The 19,572-nt window shown below is 43.3% G+C and overlaps 1 protein-coding gene and 1 long non-coding RNA gene across 10 annotated transcripts in view; both read right to left on the minus strand.

The window, feature by feature from the left end:
* Positions 1-1,928: 1,928 nt before the first annotated feature.
* Positions 1,929-7,552, minus strand: LOC139058139 (uncharacterized). Of its 3 annotated transcripts, XR_011513278.1 has the most exons (4): positions 7,488-7,552; positions 6,847-6,886; positions 4,713-4,779; positions 1,929-2,146 (listed from the first exon to the last, which is right to left on the minus strand). It is a non-coding gene; the product is annotated as an uncharacterized lncRNA (long non-coding RNA). The 3 variants fall into 3 exon arrangements; XR_011513276.1 differs by lacking the exon at positions 7,488-7,552 and having other exon boundaries at positions 6,847-7,320; XR_011513279.1 differs by lacking the exons at positions 1,929-2,146; positions 7,488-7,552 and adding an exon at positions 2,392-4,287 and having other exon boundaries at positions 6,847-7,320.
* Positions 7,553-8,706: 1,154 nt separating this feature from the next.
* The window catches only part of LOC139054712 (reticulophagy regulator 3), a 46,640-nt gene continuing 35,774 nt past the window's right edge, over positions 8,707-19,572 (minus strand). For 2 of the 7 annotated variants that reach the window (XM_070532186.1, XM_070532185.1), the window contains one exon: positions 8,707-13,771. In XM_070532186.1, the coding sequence (XP_070388287.1) occupies positions 13,377-13,771 (395 nt within the window). In that variant the 3' untranslated portion in view covers positions 8,707-13,376. The remainder of the gene's footprint in view (positions 13,772-19,572) is intronic. The other 5 variants (XR_011511445.1, XM_070532183.1, XR_011511444.1 and 2 more) reach the window with 5 other exon arrangements.

Below are 19,572 nucleotides of genomic sequence, written 5' to 3' on the forward strand. Positions count from 1 at the left end.
GCTCTCCCAGGAATCGAGCTGGTCCGAGCTTTCAAACGCACGTCGTCCAAAAATAAGCGATGAAGTAGACGACTGTCCTTGTTCAGGTGGTCGTGGGAACATCTTCTTGCTCATCCTTGATAAAATAACTCTCACGAAAATGGCAAGAACATAAAAAAATGCGTAGCAGTAAGAGGCCCAGAGCACCAGTGAGCTCTGGGCACTTTCTCTTCCTCCCCCCAACAAGGTATATATTGGAACAGGCATGAAATGTCATGACATCAATGACATATCTGTCATTGCATGTATGTCAGGACAAATGTATGAATGACACGATGCTATTGTGGTCATTTCTTTAACTCTATATATGTTGGGATCTAAATGACATACATGCATGACCTGACACGCATGTCGTGCGTCATGGCATGAATGACCAGGCATACACGTCATCACATCACATTCTCGTCATGGAGCATATGTTGTGACAAACAGTATGAATGGCATGATGCTATCGTGTTCATGTTTTTAACTCTATATACATCTGGGTGTGGATGGCATGACCTAAATGGCATCACATTAATTGCAGACATGTCATGCATGTGATGACAAGATTAATGACGAGGCATGCATGCCAAGTCATGCCCACCTGTCTCGCCACTTATCCTGGTACATACCCAGTTAAAGAAATGACCATGATGCCATATCATTCATGACATACATGTCATGTCACTTGATGTCATGGATATCCTGATACATGATTTGTTAGAAAATTACCCTGCATGAATGGACCTATTGTCTCATAAATGAGGCGACATTAATGGACTGTATGACATGACGTGCATTTCTTTAACTGGATACATTCTGGATATGCGTGTCATGCATGTGTGACATTAATGACATGGAATATCTGTATGTCAGCAAGGCACGATTCCCATGAATGCAGAACATGCATGCAAGGTATGACATTATTACCATGACAACTAGTGCCGACCCAGTGGACCAAGTTCTCTACTAACTTTTGCCGATGGCCATATGTTCGCACTCATGAGGCCGTGATGACCATCGCATCATCATTTCAGCTTCGTAATCCGACTCGCCCGATTATTGCGTGCCATCTGCGCTCAAGCCAGGTGGCACAGGTAAGAAGATACCGGCACCTCGGCAGCAGAACACTGGGTAGAGCTGCATCCCTTCAAACAGTGATTGAAAAGCAAGTTCCCTATGAGTGTTGATTTCAGAGTGCTGTACAGCAACATGCTACCTCCTCGTTCCTCCCAAAGCTTGTACTGCAATTTCACAGCCCCGCTCGTTACCAGGCTGCTTAAACACTGAGGCCCGCTCTTTCCTGGTGTACATAGTGTCGTGTGTATTACAAGGCTAGGCTGTGTCGAATTCCACTGTGGCAGTGTTATCATGGCTTACCCAAGGCGAGCAGCTGCACCACGCCACTCGTCCAAATGGCTATTAAAGGACTCAAGCTTCAGGTTGTGCTACACCATTGCTGTCAAGTCACCTTTTTGTGCCCTCCTAGTGGTACCACGTACTGTCGTCGGTGAGCAGTTAGTTTCTGAATTTCTTACCGATCTTGCACCACCACGCTGTTCCATGCCTATCATTCGTAGAAATAATGTGATCGTCGTTACAGTCATCATCTTGCTGCTGTCGTCATGCACTCTCGCTTCTACTATATTCTAGACAAAGTGCGTCAAGGGGCTAGTTGCGTGGCAATTATGTGTGCGTTTATGAGCTCCTTTCACGCTCGGAAAAATCTAGCATGCATCTTTATCTAGCATGTATTCAGCAACAGAAAGCTGTAGTGGGAGTTTTTCATGTCGCTCTACAATTTTCTTATTGACACTGTTCATCTAATAATAATATTTTAAAAGCTGATTAATTATTGTAGACTAATTATGTAATTAGGCAGAATGGAGGAGGAGGAGGAATAAACGTCTATTTTCAAAACAGTATCCTGGGGTAATCCCCAGTTCTACTCTAGGTGGCAGGCCTCCTCACTCCAGGAACCCTCTGACGTTCACTGCCTCGGCCCTGGCGACAAGGCGTTGTTGTCCCAGGTCATCGGAGATGAGCTTGGCATCCCACATTTCAACGAGGTCTTTGCTTTCTTGTCTGGCGTTACAGTCTATCGGTGAAGGCGATGCATCTGTGTCTAGATGCCATGGACATTTGAGGATCGGGTGCGCCAAGGTGTCAGCAAAAAAAAAAAAAAAAAATAATAATAATCCAAGTATCTTCAAGTGAGAGCAAACATTACCATGGTTCTGTCCAGCTATGTGGCATTCGCATATTTTTAATGTTTGGTGCACGATAGTTGGGACACCCTCTATAATGTTGTCAAAACGTTTACAACTTTATGCTCAACTCACAAAATGAGTACTCGCTACGTTTGTGGGGTAGTTCATGGCCCCCTCAAAATATTCAGGAGATATGTGCGACAGTTATAGCTTTAATTCCCTGCATTTTTTTTTTTTTTACAAGTAAGTGAAATCCACTCCAGATTCTAATCAGAACTTTCACTTTCGAGTATTTCACTCAACTTTGATGATGAATCAGTGAAAATATGGTGACAGGGGTGATGTGGCAACTTCTGCAACATCTGTCTTCAGAAAAACCAGGGATGATACATGAAAAGACATTTTGTTTCGTAGCAGTTAAACCTCTATATAGCAAAGCAATAAAATTAACAATCTGCTTCGTTACGTCGAAATTTCGTTATATTGAAATTCAGCCTTTCATGCAAATAAGTGCAGCCACCAATAGATCTTTTTTTTTTTTTGCATGGAAGGGGCTGCAACATTTTTAAAATTATCATACAAAAGAAAAAAGTAAATTTGAATAAGAAAACAAATTTAATTAGTTGAACTTAGTATGTGGCCCTGTGGCTGACCGGCAGCAAGGAGCGAATGCTTCGTCTGCCTCGCATCGAGTCTCTCTCGAGATTACACAATGTATAGGACTAAACGTGGGAAGACAATGCACATGATGCCACGCCATCTGCCACACACAGCAGGTAACCTTGCGTGGCATTGAGAGCCATGCACAGCCACGGCTTCTCTAGAATAGGAGATGCATGCAGGTTGCATGCGTCTCCTATTCGAAGTCAGATGGCGCTCGTCAAGGCACCAACTATCTCGGCTCATCCTTGCACGCTTTTACTCGAACCCAAAGCATACAGCACACAGGGCTGTATTTGTTGCGCAGTGTGTGATTTGAGAGGTGCACTTGCAAGCAGCCGCTTGTAGTTCAGCCACTTGGCCATCTGCGCCCGTGGAAGCTTCCATTTGTTGTCTCGGCCAGTGGAGGCACTATCTCGGCATTCCCTCGCAGTGGCAGTGAAATTGTGTTGTACAGTGAACAACCGACTTTTCAGACATGCCCAATAATTTGGACGTCTTCGCGGCACCCCCGTGTGCCCCATAGAGCTAGGGTATAAGAATGTCAGAAATTTCGAACGTTAAAACCCTTCGTCTGATTTTCCGGACTTTTTGTTATGAATGCAGGTCCGAAATGGCATTATTCAAAGCCACTACTGCGGCCATTTTAATTAACTAACAGTCGATCCGATGGCGGACATGGCCCTCGCACAAAATGCTTAGCCTAGCTGCTTTGACGTTCACTGCCACATTTTTCATAAGACAGTTTTAGTTGGGCATCCGCAACAGCTCTGTGTACGCAGGAAACCCGCGGAGGCGACAGTACGCTTGCACATTACACAGGAGCAAGCACGGTCTCTTGCGTGCGCCCGCAGCTTTCCAAACGCTGCGTAGTGTCCACTGCAGACTTTGCTGGACGTTCTCGTGTGTCCATGACAGCGAATTTTTTGGTATGGCTCCGGCGAAAGATATGGCCCCGGCTTCTGGTTTGACCTCGTGGTGGCCGATATTGGCTACATAGTCTCAAATTGAAAAGCTGGCATATGGTGGAGGCGAGTAGCACACACTATCAGCTCCTGCGCATGCAAATCGGCAATCCCCTTCTCAACTTTTGCGTCCGGCCACTATGACCTCGCATGCAGCGTACGTGGGTGGTTGCGGATGCCAAACTAAAAATTTGGAGGCTTCTTGCGCTTCCCGGCAACTGCAGCATATGTAACCGTAGCGTTTACCAGGAAACGCTGGCAGGAAACGCTATGCACAAAGGTGGGCTTTCGGGTAGAAATGCGGCCTCTTGCATGGGCCGCGATGCAGCAGAGGCGAGCACCACCTGGAAGTGCTGCAAGGAACCGGGCATGTCTCTCCATGGCCTCCAAGATATTCGTGCGGGGTGGAAATGGCAGACGCCATGACTGGTCTATGAATGACAGAAACCATGGAGGGAGAAAAAAACTGAGGAGCTGCCCTGACGTCACTCTTTCTGAAGCTAGGCTAAGCCGGAAGTTGGTGTTGCTCCCCCCACCCGCCATCATGTCGGGCTAGTTCTCGTTTACATTTCTCGTGAAACTAAGCCGCGCTGCACGCAATTGGGCTATTCGGACGCGCGCTCTTCGCAGCAATCTTAAACCGAAGGATGTACTCGCGACATCTCATCGTATTACCGTTGCCGAAGTCATGTTGAAAGTTCATAAGGAAATTGGCAAATTGGGCCATGAGGCCGAATCTGCTGTTTTTACTGGCTTTTATGAAAAACATGCTTTATCAGCCCCACCAACCGAACTGTTCTCATCAATCGTAAGTACAAGCCACTGCCCAGTTCTCGAGTGTTTTTAAAGAGATTACCTTTACCACTCCCTTTTACTTGCTTTTTTCTGCTTGGACTTCCGGGGCTCTCACTTGGACTTGCGAGCTAGACATATAGTGATACGAAAAAAAAAAAGCAAAGAAATGTATGCATTCTCACTGCACTACAAGAATGCACTGGAGACGCGTACAACACACCGACCCATTTGCGAGCACAAACACGTATTGTAGCTGTGGTTTGAAAAATCGTCGCGCTTTAATGAACAAATTTCAGGTGGCCATGCATCACTACCACAGTGCACATGCGAGGAGACAGAAGATCATTTCTGACTCCACATTTAGATACATTGACTGCGGCCTTCTTACGGTAAGTGAAGCTTCACAGAACCAAAGTTTTGTGGTAGCCGGCGCATGGTGCAAAGCAGTAGACTCGGCCTACGTGCGACCATGGAACAGCCCTTTGTTGCGTTCGCAGGCGTACATACTATGGAGCCTTGCTCACTCTTGCAATACATCCGCTAACCTTCACTTCCCTACACTTCTCACGCGCATGGATAAGATACAACTGCAGTAGGGAGGATTCGTTCCTTAATAAGTCAAAGCAGCCGCTTCTTTACCGTCTTGCCGGATGAAGCATCGACTGGCCAGCGCACGTTGCAGAGGGTAGCAAAATGCACATATTCTGCATAAAGCTCTATAAGCATGTGTATTGTGGTACACTTGTGCAGGTGTGCATGATCCTCGAACGCACTCTGCTTAAAAGAGTTCGTGCTGTCACGAGTACTGCGAGAAACAAGCATCAATTGAGTAACATTTGTTTTAATATGCACAAAAGCAAGTTGTTACTGAGCATGAAGTTCCAGAACCAGGATTATACATTCTTGAATAACATACGTTCTACGTGCCACAAATGCACCATGCGCTGTCAAATGCCGGATTCACTGACCTGCAAGGCGTTTATTGTAGATTCTGACATGCATCGATTGCAGTCTGTGATGGCATGTAGCATGATTCCGCCAAGAGGGTAACATTTCCTGCGGATATTCCTTCGTCTGTTGCCATTGCTATGGCGCGGTACATTGCGTACAGCATTGCATGTGCGTTCATTTCACGAGTTCTAGTTCCTCCTGTCCCACCTGGCCACAGCAACATCCAGGAGAGCACGTTCCAGATAACACAGTGCAACAAAATATGGAGACTAACTCTAGAATAACCTTTGCCGTGGTACGAAACCTACGAAGCAACAAGTCTGAGCACACATAACCCTAACAAAGCTGCCATTGTGGCCCGAGAACATGGCCACTACAGTGAGAGAGAGAGAGAGAAAAAAAAAGAAACTACCATGCCATTTCCTCCACACCTTTTTCCTAGCACGCGAAGGGGGTAGGGCCTCCCCTTTTTACTTCCTCCATCTTTATGGTAGAAACGATGGACAAGGGATTTGTTTGAGCTTTTGTGTAACATAATTATGTTTTCTTGTATATTCAAATTACAATATGACACTATCCTGTGTATAGGTTGTTTGTTAACTTAATGATTTTTCTGCGTATTTTGGCTTGAGAAATTCAATTAGTTCAGTAACTTCCTTGTACCACATGGAGGGCTTGGGTATGGTTCGAAATTCTTTTTGCTAAAACGACCTCCGACACCTCATTTTCTGCAGCACAGGGCGCTTAATGCTTTCACGTTAGAACTGTCTAGTTTTAACGCGTGCAGGAAGCATGGCGAGTTGCAGATGCTGGTTCTCAAAAGTCACCTTCGCCACAATATAGTCGTGGTACATGGTGAAGCATACCAAGGGTAACTGTCATGGCACACAATGTATTAAGCCTGTATCGCAGAAAATCCGGCGTCAGCCGAGTTGTCCGTGAGCAAAAATTGCCGTATATATTTAGGTATACCATATTTACTCACATGATCACACTCGCGTAATGATCGCACCCCTGAATTTTGTCGTCAAAATTCGATTTTTTTTCTTTCCCGTGTAATGATCGCACCCCAAACTTGCTGCAGCGATATGTCGTGTGCCAAGCCTAGCTAATGCTACACGGATGACTCTTCAAGACAAACCAAGCAGTCTGCACGCACCAAACATTCTTAAGCAGATGCAGATTTCATTCCCTTCACCACTTTCCACACGTCAGGGAAAAAAGAAAAGCTACAACCAACTTACCTTCATTATCTGCAGGCTTTATAATGGTTGTGTTCACCACCTATACAACAACAAAAAAGGCGCCTTTCCATTCTTCTCGTCTGCACTCGTGGGCACGCAACAAATCGCGAGCGGCCGTTAACACTGATATGTTAGAAGCGTACCCTATTCATACGCCGACATTTAACACAGCTAAGATATTTGCCCACCCTTCGCGGAAACGTGCCGTATTAGGGTAGTAGCGAAAACAAATGCCGCAGTTTCCGCAGCATGGCCGCCATGTGTTTCTATGTCACTGGCAGCTAAGCGCGCCCACCTGTTTCTGTCCCCTCAAAGTGTACAGCCTCCCTGATTTTTAATAATATAGCGCGAGCGTCGACTGAACTGCTGGTGAGCGCTTTAAAACGGCGATAAGCGTGCAAAAAGAGCGTGCAACAAGGCGAGTGCAACAAGGCAACAAGGCTCGTGCGCGAACTCTCGCCTTGTTGCACGCTTATCGCCGTTATAAGCAGTTATAAGCAGTTCAGTCGACGCTCGCGCTATATTATTAAAAATCAGGGAGGCTGTACATGGCTACGTTATTGCCGCAAACTTGTCTATATTAACAATATTATTCATTACTGATACGGAAAAAACTGTTTCAATGCATGTAATGTACTCACGAGAAAAAAAAAAAAAAAAGAAACTCGCGTTCGGCTTGCTCCGCCGGCTGCCATTTTGGTTTTGGTGTCCCGCACTGTTACAGCGGCAGCCACCTGTTTGTTGCCCTGTTGTCATCCCACAGCAAACACGGGATGAAAAAAAAAAATTTTCTTTTCACGGGGAATTTAACCCGCGTAATGATTGCACCCCTGAATTTGTGTCAATTTTTTTTACAAGGAAGTGCGATCACTATGCGAGTATATACGGTATGTATATGCCATGCCTTGCTTTATGACAAGTGGTATGTGCGGGTAAGATTGCCACACCATTCTATCACTAAAGTTGCTCATACCTTACATTTTTGACAGTTCTTCCTCGGAATTTTGAGGACGACAGCTCACAAACAAATGTCATGAAAACAAAACACTGACAGCGCATGCCTTTTATGCTACATCTTCTCAGACTTAAATATTAATAGTGCGAAACAATAACAGAAACCTGAAAATGATGTAATTTTTCGGCGCAGCTATGCACTACCTCTGGGATCGGCCCACGCACGAGGCCGCGTTTCTTCCAGTAGGCTTGTCATTGTGCATAGCGTTCGCCGCTATGCACAACATTATGGTCACATAAGCTGCAGTTGCCAGGAAGCGCGACAACCAGTTGGGGACCTTTAAATGCCAGTGTGTTTAACTCTGAAAGGCAAAGCTTAAGCGTTCTCCAAGTATCTTCCTGAATTATATATGCGTGCACCCACCATCTCCTTTCACAGTGTGAGCACTGATACGCATAAGTATACCGGCATTTCAGAGCTATTTCGGACATGCCCATGGCGATTTGAGCACTTGGGGTTTGTAAAAGGCATGCATTCATTTTTTCGGATGTCACGGCCATTAGGGAATCCAAAAAATCGGACATTGACTGTATTAAAATTGCGTATACGCACACTTCGTTATATAGAGGTTTGAATATCGAATACATGGTGTTCTAAGGACAAGTTATAAAAAAGTGAAATATTTAGTTCGTTATATCAAGTTTCACTATATTTGTATAATAGTGGAGTTTTGCCAGCAGTACACACTTGTTATTCTATTGAGTGGGCGGCAAACAAAGGGACAGTTGTAATGTGGCAAGAACCACCTTCGGAAGCATGAAACTACATGAACCTTGGAAAAATGCATAATCCTAATGTTTAACAGGGTCAGCAGTACCGCTTAAGAAGCAATGTGAAAAACAACCTTTGAAATACTTTCTTTTATTGTTCATTTATGTACAAGGCACTCAAATATAGGTCTGTGCTGGTATCACTACGATGCCTGGTTTGCTGTAATCTTAAAAGATCCACGTATTGATGGATACTGCAACCAAACCCCACACCAAAACTGCTGGATGCCCACAATTTTTCCAGGAATCCCGCAGGTGGCGCCGGTTGCTATGCTTCGACCAGGCTTTGTAGAGCTATTGCACAAGAGAGTCAAATATGAGATTCTTGATGGAGGAGGGAGGAGGTGCAATTTGGTGACAAATTTTCAATTCAGCAAAAACATGGCAGGACTACTGTGACACTTTACCATGTGCAAGTGCACATGCAGGCCCAGGTTGCGACTAGCATACAGGTGTGATGACAAAAATAAAATCATGACAGTGCAGGTTTGTGGTTGGTAAAAACTCATCACAACAAGTGTGTAAAAGTACAACCACAAACGGAGGTAACAAAGAGCAATCACTTGCACATTCATACTTAGACAAAGTGCAACATGTTTATGTGCAAGTTGTCGTTGGTAGTCGAAATGCAGAAAAAAAAAAGGGAGAGCAAATGTATAGGAAAAAAAAAATAGTATCAAGGCAACTCACAATCTGTTCTTTGGGTTATTGAAGGTCCCGCACATCGCCAGTTCTCGTGCATGACGGAACGTTTTCACTTTGTGACACTTTGAAAAAGACAGCAGAATACAAATGCCACATTACAGCTATACACCAAACGACCAACAGCAACACCACAGCACTCACACAAAATGCATCACAAACCTTTTCGACTGAACATTCATGTGACCTTTACTTGACCTACACATGTAAAAAGTAACTGCAGAAATGGAGTCGGATTGTTCGTGTCTCCTTCCTTTTTTTTTTTGCAAAACAAGGATTGGTTTGTCACACTACATTGGCAATTACGAAACTATTGATTCTTAGACAGAGACCGAGCTTTTTGGTTGCTTAAAACACTACTTTTACCTGGAACTGAAACATAAAAACGGAATGTGACTGCAACTGAATTCAGCTTTCACCATAATTAGGTCGCTGAAATATAGTACATTTTGCATGCCATCGTTTTTTTAATTCGCAGGGGATAAAAAAAAATGCAGCTACTGCTCAAACTTGCAGGCACCTGTTGTCAATACCACCTGCTCCAAGCCATGGATGATGAGGCTTTTTAAGGTCTCTGCCTTGCACTCTACAAAGTCTACCTACATTGTGATGAGCAGCACACATTTCGCTTTGAATCTTGTAATGCAATGTTGTACAGTACCATTATCTTTACATTACTCTTACTTGTCAGTTGTAGATTACCAACTGTGTGTTTACCTGCTACAATCCCTTTGGGATTGTCAGTATATTCAAATAGATAAAGTAAAGCTTGCACCGCCTGCGAGGCCATGTACACAAGGCATTTTGGGGTCCCAAACATTTGGGGCCCCTAGGCAAATACTCTTCTAATCTCCAAAAGGCCACTTGACCAAATCGTACTGTTGTAGAATATGAAAATTATGAACAATTTAGATCACAATGAACTTAGAGTTCATTGTCATCATGGCATAATGTGCTAGAATGTGGATACAGATCTCCTCACTTCTTCCTACAGCAATCCAGTAGCACATCAAGAGAGGATACTTGGGCAGAATAGCACTCAATTTATATACAGGCAAACTATGGTCTTATACTTCCTTCTTTGAATCCAGTAGCTGCCCTGTTATTTCGAGCTGTCTTCACTCTCTAGCCACTTGAGCACTCTAGACACAAACATGGATGTCTGTAGTACATCACTCTGCTTAGTGATCAAGGTATTTGCTCACAACACTGTGACACTTCTCACAAAGTTGAAGTGTCACTTAAGGGCTGGAATTCAGACACCTGTCAAATGCTTAGTATATTTAAAGCTAGATTCACAACATGTCTCGGCACTTTAGGCCAGGTTAACCATTGTATGCTTTGAATGCAAGGCAGGCAAACCTTGGCAAGATGTTGCAAGTCAACGTTTTGGCTTAGTGAAAGTGTATTACCATCATGGCACCTAGAATAAATTGGTTGCAGTGCGAGCAGTAATGAAATGCCTACGGATTGCTCACACATCGACTGCATAATGCCATAACGGAGCAAAGGTGTGATGAAATGCTCACCATAAGCATGACAACTTAGATCTACAATTGGCCATAACCTGCAAGTCCTGGAAGTATACAATTTTCAAGCAAAACCAAACTAGTAACGATACCGCAAGCATTCATAAAACAAATCGTTGCAAACTATATATTGTAACATGTTGCCGCCTGCTTAACCTTCAGCAAAAGGTTCGAGTGATGGCTAGCAGGAGTTGCACGTATAAAACATTGTGAAATCACAGCTCAATGCTAAAAACTCAAAGTAAATAACAATAACAAAACATAGCAGCACTAACTTGTAGAAAGTTACCCTGGGCTGTGAGTACTGCGATTCCTTTAGACTCTGTTCTCACATACATGGCAACATGGCATCACTGCCAATGAATGCACAGTAGTAAAATTTTCCATAGGGACAGCCACGGAGAACAGAGCGTGAGGAAGCACAATCTTACTCTGGTAAAGAAGCTAACACAGATTCAAGATACCTTACGGTCATGCACAAGTCAAGTCTCTCTCTTACTGCTCAGTAATGTTTAAAAGTAGCAAAAGTAAAAAGTAACAAATTTAGCTATGCAGGGAGCAAACTTGGGTGACTCGAGATGCTCATCAGAGGTCAACTAAATGTAAGCTAAGTTGAGGTGGTTACGGCAAGGCTTTGCATCTTCAGATTTCTAAGCCTTAAATTATGACCTAACCATACCCTAACCATACAGGTTTTTAAGCTGCCTTGCAATGGATGATACTAAAATAGTGAGTCCTACTATACTACAATGCTGGCTAGATACGTGCTAGATCATGAGTGATCCCCTTTTTCTCTCTTAAAGGTTAAGCTACTGAACCTGCTGCTGACTATGCTTTTTGTAAAAGCCGCGTTCTGCGAGTGGTGCTTACGATAGTGATAAAATTGTTCTCTTGTGAATACTGATGTAAAAAATGTGGGAAACCTTCCACACATTTATGGGAGTCCCACTTTCTGGTATAAAATCTGCATATGTGGCCTCAAGAGAACACAGGAACATATGGCCTTAGTCTTAACCTCAATATGGACATACAAACAAGCATAAAAGGGCACAGTGCCCAATAATGCCTACAAGTGCCATTGATAAACTGCTTGTAGTAGTACTAACTCAGAAATACCAAAACAAACCACAAAGGTACTGATGACATGCAATTGGTGATCCATGCCCAAACCAGCTTTTAAGAAAGTAACAAACACAAAAAAAGGGGGCTTCAGGCCATTGTTAGTGCAATTTCCGTGCACGGAAAAACCACCAATACATAAATGTGTTGCATATATACAGCAAACAGTGTCATACAGTGCATGCAGTGTCAGTTTGCTGCAATTTTCTGCTGAACATCTTATTCCAAAGAATAAGCATTATAGAAATTTTTTCACCTAGTTACTTTTTGCGTGTGGCGTATTGACAGAAACAATCAGCGACACTGGACTACCACTGAAAATAATGTGACATACACAGAATTTCCTCGCAACACACCAGCCTGCCAACTTGTGCTTGACATGGAGTGTTTCAAAGTACTAATATTCAGATCATCCCTAGGGCTTCTGGGTCACTAACTTCCACAGCGTCATTAAGATTGCCACACTCTAGATTGATGCGTCCCCAAGTGACTGAAATCACGGAATCATTATTCACAAGGGACCACAGGGCCTTCATGATACGTTCAAGCAGTTATACTGCATCATTTCAGTCTGTTCAGTAATGATAAATGAGAATATGGTGGCTACCAAAAAGTGTGCATGTAGTAACTTAATGAAACCACATGGTGATACTTGGTTACATGTACAGGTACTGTTAAATGACTGATGAGGTGTTACCTCAAAAGCGCCTCAGGGCTCTTCAGTCAGTCACAATTATGCCAATCAATAGAAAGCGCAATGAATGTACAGTGGTTCTCAGGTTGATGTTTCGAGAACTAAAATCTCAAAGAAAACTACAACCTCAAAGCTACTTGGAGCCAACAGTGTGCAAAGACATAACCATATCTGACAATTTAAAAAAAAGGAAGAAAAAGAAAAGACCTTTCTCCTTACCTTAAACTTGAATCCTAGAATCAGACTGCTAGCTTCACCCAGAGCATTTTGTACAGATGTTCAGAAGATACTGTCAAGGAAAGCTTTAGTGACACATTCACTGACTGCCGGTAGACAGCTGTCTCCAAGTATATACTTGGTTATCAGAAGGTTGCAGATACCAAGGCTGATGTTGCCAACAGTCAATGGTAACTCATGCTTGCTGCAGCTGCTCCAACATGCAATTAGACTGGGATGCTAATTACACAGTCTGGCTGCCATGCACTTGCTCACAAGCATAACAGAGGGCCCGCACTGAAGACTATGAGCTAAGAATACAAAGTGTTGAGAAATAAAACAAAAAGGAAGAAAGGTAGGAAAATAATGTACAAAGGAATAAGGTGAACAGTGGTGAAAAGAACAGAAAGAAACCACTCCTGCACGGCGTGCACAGAGCATCACAGAGGTGCACACATATACACGCAGTAAGTGTGGGTTTGTTATCACAAGTGTGGAAGCTCCCGCTTATCCACCACCTCATATTCGTCAATGTCAATGTCACTACCTTGGGAGCTGTGTCGGGAGGTGCGAGGACCCACGGCAAGTGGGCGCGACTTTGATGCCTCAGGCTGTCGGGCAGGCCGACGTGTTGAGGTCAGGCCTCTGATGAGTGTGTCGTCACCTTCCGAGTCGGAACTGTCCATTTTGAAGTGTGAGGTTGAAAAATGCATGGATGCTGATGATGCAGTGGCAGCAGAGGGAAGGAACTGCTCTTCAGAGTCACAAACTTCGCTCAGAGAGGGCATGGTTGTCATGTCAGGTAGGAAGCTGTCCAGGTCTGTGTCTTCATCATAGTCTGGAAGGCTCCCCATCCCTTCATAGAACTGAATCTCTTCATCTGCAAAGACAAGTAAAAACTTCAATTATTGCTTGCAATGAACTTGTTGCTGGCCTAATTGGTGCATGACAGTAAATAACAAAATTATGGCAAAGCAGACAACTGCAAAAAGAATACACAAATAAACAAGACAGTGCCCGTCCTGTCCTTGCTTGTGTTATTTTGAAGTGATCCGGTTCACAAAATAATCTTATGTTGGAGGCAAATCAGTTTACTGTCCAAGTCCCAACCACGAGAATAATTTGTATGCAGTGCACAAAGGTGCCTGCAAAAATGAAGGCATTGGAAATTATAGAGAAGAACTACAAGGAGAAGCACAAAAATAATTTGGTTAAGTCTCACAAGCTTGCTGGAGGATGTGTGAAAATGTGCTTAGAAAAGCTTGCGAAAGGGTACGAATCAACACTCGCAAACCGTAGGACTTTTTATATATTAATGAGGTAAACCACAAAAATTAATTGCAGTCATAAAGCTTTTATGAACAAAACTAAACCTGACTAATGTGCATCAATACTCTTTAAAGCCCTCTAGATTTGCTGATGATGATTTGCTGATGATGTCCTGTCAGAAAAGCCTATTTTTGGCCTGCCCTACGAAGATCTTCAAGCAATAATTGTAGCTCCCAATGTCTGATTACTATATTTCCCGATTCCAAGGTGTACTTATTTTGCAAGAAAACTGGCCGAAAATCTGATACAAAACCAAAACCGCCTTTGCGACGATTGTATGCTTTACTGCATAACACATTTGTATTGCGGCAAAGCTGACTTTTACTAGCCATGCAGTGAAACTGACTTTAGGAAACTGGCCACCATTGTGTCAGTAGCCCATATGACCCTTACTCGTTTTTCTTGCCAAAAGATTGCCCACCCATTCAATTTATGCTTTGCTTAGGAGCTTTAATGCCATTTCTACATTAGTTTTCTACTTTGGCAACACAGAAGTGGGCGTCCGTTTGAGTTGGTGGTGTGTCTGAATCTGGCAAATTAATCAGTTGTGTTACTTTTAAATAATCAGCTAAAAGAAAATTTTCAAGCCTATTTGCATTTTTTTATTTATAAGGAGCAATGTAAGTTATCTTATCACACATTTCTAGGCCTTGTATGAAGTACAAACCTCACGCAAGGGGCCCCACTTTTCCCATTTACAGGGGGCACAAAAAGACGCCTGGACAAAATAATGAGAAACTGAAATCATGTTCGAAAATAGATGAATGAACTAAATTTTGCACAATTACAGCCGGTTAACTTTATTCCTAATGAAAATGTATCTTTGAGGTATAACTTGCCGCTCCTAAAAAGTTATGCACTTGTGTTGAAAAATAATACTGTTATACACGTATATTGGGCAAATTGGTGGCAATTCATATTTTTGGAAATTAACAGCGCAAAACAGAAAAAGATGAAGGAAAAGAACAACACGACACTGGCGCTGTGCCGTGTTCTTTTTTTCCTTCGTTCTTGTCTGTCTTGTGCTGTTATTTCCAAAAACATGGATACATTATATATATATATATATATATATATATATATAAAACTTGCAGCCTAAATGTACTCATTACATTTTGTTGGTCAGTACTAATCACCATATGAAATGTCACAGAAAGGCAATTCGGCAAGGGCAACCCCCTAGTGGTGGATTATTTACCCATGAAGCTACCGAAAGTTTCATGGCCACTGACACATTCAAGGACTGGTTGAAGTGCCAAATTTGTGCTTATAAAACGCTACTATAGGCCAGCAAAGCAGAAGCGGTACGTATACGGCAAAGTGCATTGCATGAATTGTCCAAACAGGTGGCACACAAACCTGGGACAGTGAAGTAGCACTGTTGCACGCACTCCAAAAAGAGATGATGATGATATATGGGTTTTTGGCAGCAGAGTGAGGCCTCATTACCCACCGAGTTAACCATTTTGGTTTTTCCTGCCTCAAAATACAGTAGAACCTCACTGATACTATCCCGTTTTGTACGATTTCTCAGTGCCAGTGTTCGCGATCAAGAACACAAAAAATGACCCAACACAGTTAAGCTTCTTTTTCACTAATTAATACATTCCTAGAACACACAATCTTTTGGCACTAACATTCACTAAACCGCCAAACTGCAATCGTGGCATACACTTTTCTGGCTGCTAGATCCCACGCGAACAATAGCATTAAGCACTTGCCACGGCAGGTTTTCTGCAGTACTCGCCCACCTGTGTCACATGAAAATTTATTTCGGCACAAATTCAGTTTTTTCTTCTGGTACCAGCAAATCTGGGGCGTGGTTGCAGATTGCATTAACAGCTATCATTATCAAGCCTATCGCAATAAGAATCTTCACTAATCGGTTTTACAGCACGCGTTCGCATAGTATTGTTGGGAGCGTATTCAGGGTGTCTACCAAGTTGACATTTCCAAATTCCCTGAGTTTTCCAGGTTTTCCCTGAGCACCTGTGCGAAATTCCCTGAATGACCCAGAACTTTGTTTTATGTCAAGACAGGCCGACACCACGTTGCCCGATGCTGTCACTCTCTAGTAAGCATACTGAAACAAAAAAAAGACAATCCAGTTTGAATAGTAAGGAGTAATATCTATTTTATTTAAAAAGAAAACAGAAGGAAGGTGTAAAATGCACAGAGAAAGAAATGGTAAAGCCCATTCCAAATTGAGTCGAACATTTTCAAATACGAATGAAAAGGAGATGCATACATAAGTAAATATTTTTTTAATATCAGCTATTTCCATCAACTGATAGCAAGCTCATCTGTATGAGGTCCTGAACTTTGTCACAACTAATTATTAAGGTTCTCTCTCAGCAGCTGGAAAGTCAACCTCAACTGTCCTGACATACTCTCAGCCCGTACACAACATCTCAGTGTTGGGTTTCATTGCTTAAACAATTTATTTTGGTTTGGATGAGGGTCACCTGTGTCTCAGCGTCAGCCAACACTTAGTTTTTTTAGCTCAAGCTCCTTCAAAAAGGCGCCGGCAATTCCTTTCCCGTTAATGCCTCAGTGCGTCGGTCCTTTCTGTTCTAATCCTCCTTCTGCCACGCTTTCACCACATGGATCATCTGAAGCATCCTCTTGGTCAGTTGTACAGTCAACATTTGATTTTTCGAATTTCCGAGGGGCCACAAAAAAAAACGAAAAAGAAACGGGCAGTCTGAAAAAAATTAGTGCATGTCTTTAACTGCCTTTAAGGGCTAAAATTACCACAGGCAAGTCTGAAAAAGCTCTAAAGGCCTGCCAGTACGCTTATTAGGCATATCAGGGCTTGTACTGTGACAGGAGACGGGGTGCACGCATGTGTAATTAAGGAATACATACTATGTCCCGTGACAATTGCCCCCTTCCCACGCTTGTTATGCTTCGCCGCCTAACACTAGCGTACTGAGGCGAAGCTAACTTTCGGAGACTGGCATTACGCAACGCGCTGTGCTCTGCGAGTTTCAAAGCCAATCGCGAGGATTACAAAGGCGGAGTCGGTGCCATTGGTGATAGCGGCGAATTCTTTCAATGAAAAACACGGCACCGCACGGCAAGAAGCTTAATAGCGAACATAGAAGCAGCTAGGCCTAACGTTGCCGTGGTGGTGGTTACGGCTGCCAGCGGATCTGTCTGCGAGAGTGCCGGTTCGAGGCGGCGAAATAATCAAAATAGCGGCGGTGGCGGCTTTGATTAATGCCATTTCAGACCTGCAGTCAGGGCAATATACATTGACTATATGGAGTACGTGGTGGTGCCGGAAAACCGTGCAAATTATCGGGCATGTCCGAAAAATCGGGCGTCTAGAAAATCGGTCGTTAACTACTCTGGCAATACATCGTGCCGATGACACGGCGTCAATGACGATTCGTTGCGATTCCTCTGTTACTGGAGCCAGCATTAACACGACCTTCGTTCCCTTTCAATAAAGTTACAGCTAATTTTCCCTGATGGAAGCACAAATTCCCTGAGTTTTCCCTGAGTTTTTCCAGACTGTTCAAATTCCCTGAGAATTCCCGGTTTTCCCGGTTTTCCAGGTTGGTAGACACCCTGGTATTGCGTATTGCAGTGCAAAGTGACCATCATATTTCACTCTGGTGGCATCGTATTACAGCGTGGCCCACCAGCTCGATTTTGTTTCAGTTTTCAGTCGCCATCTTGAAACATTATGTAATAGGAAAACGACCATGTCTACCTCAGGATGCACGGGCCTCACGAGCCTCAATGAGTGTTGGCGTGTTGTGTTGCAACACTTCACGTTACGTAGATGTCAACTGCAGTTGACTGCCAAATTTTTTAGTCGCTTCAGGTCATATGTGTTTCAAGTTAGTAAGTTTTGTTTGTGCATGTTTTTTTATGTAACGTATGATCTTCTGGGCACCTCTGCATTTTACCTTTCATTAGGGCAGCCAATGTGGCCAAATATCGAACATGAAATGGTGAACTTATTCGCAGACTGCTGCCATGGAGTGGACCATAGTACGTCACTTATAGAATCATCAAAATGAAGCAAATGCCAGAATAAAAATGCATACAAACTTTTCTACACTAATGCATTAATGAACTTCAAGGCAACCAAAATAAAGTGTAACTGAAACTTCACCTAACCAAAGCATGTGCACAACAGTCTTTCATCACGAACGGGAGCCGACTGTTTTCATGCAATATAAGGGAATTCCAAGCAGATTTCAATGGCCAACATGACCATGAAAAAAGTTGGGGGAGAGAGGGGGCTCATCTTTATGTACTTATACTCTTTAACAAGACATTCTGAATTGCACCTTGGTGTTACGAGGTCAAAAACCACAGAACCGCTCTGCATTGCTTAAACCTAAATCAACTTCAAAAATTGGTCTGTATGACCCTTATACAGCTTCTGCCATGTCACAAGAGAATTTCTAGACCTGATAGTTGCATCATACTAAGATCACTGAACCAATTTTTGAATGCAAATCCCTGAAAAGAAAGAAAGAAAGAAAGAAAGAAAGGAAGAAAGAAAGGAAGAACTGGCAGATACCACGCCCTGTGAGAATCAATATTATGCGAAGCGGTGTGCAGGGAAGCCGTGTGCGGGAAGCCTGACAAGTTAGCAAAACGACCATCAAAGCACCAAGATGTAGGCGGCCGTTTCATGACCTTTATGACAAGCATGTCATGACTTATGATTTATGTGCGTCATATACTCTTGTCATACTTTGCCAAATGCGGTACATACCAAGTTAACGAAATAACCACGAGAGCACCAAGACCTAGGTGGCTGTTTCATGACCTACACGACACACATTATGATATTCATGTCATCACCAATCATTCATGTTTGTCATACATTTTTGTCGCACTATGCCAATTTTGGTACATAGTAAGTTAATGAAGCGACCATGAGAGCACCAAGACCTAGGCAGCTAGATAGATAAATAGATACCGTCAAAGTGGCAAATGTTCGCCAGGAAATGCTTAGAAAAAAAAAAAAGAGAGAAAAGAACTGCCGCACCTGCCTACATGCCGCAGATGCAGGATGGCATGCCTTCACCATACAGTGAAACCTCGTTAGGCTGTAGTGTGCCAAAGCTTGGAAAAAGTATGCACTAAACGGTAGTACATACTGCTTAACCGAGATAGCATAAGATTGCCCGCTTATATTTATTCACTTTGTGCGACAAAATTGTTATATCCCTGTCAAGCGGGCAAGTTAAGTGCCCTTTCCTGAATCACGTCGCAAGCGGAGTGTACTCGCAGAAGAGTGCACTCCGATCGGAGTGCGTTCACGGAACTCATTTTTGCTGGTCAAGTGTGTAGCCTCGCCGCCAGCAATTTGAACGATACAAA

This window comes from Dermacentor albipictus, chromosome 1 (genome assembly GCF_038994185.2).
Source record: "Dermacentor albipictus isolate Rhodes 1998 colony chromosome 1, USDA_Dalb.pri_finalv2, whole genome shotgun sequence".
Classification (NCBI taxonomy): Eukaryota; Metazoa; Arthropoda; class Arachnida; order Ixodida; family Ixodidae; genus Dermacentor; species Dermacentor albipictus.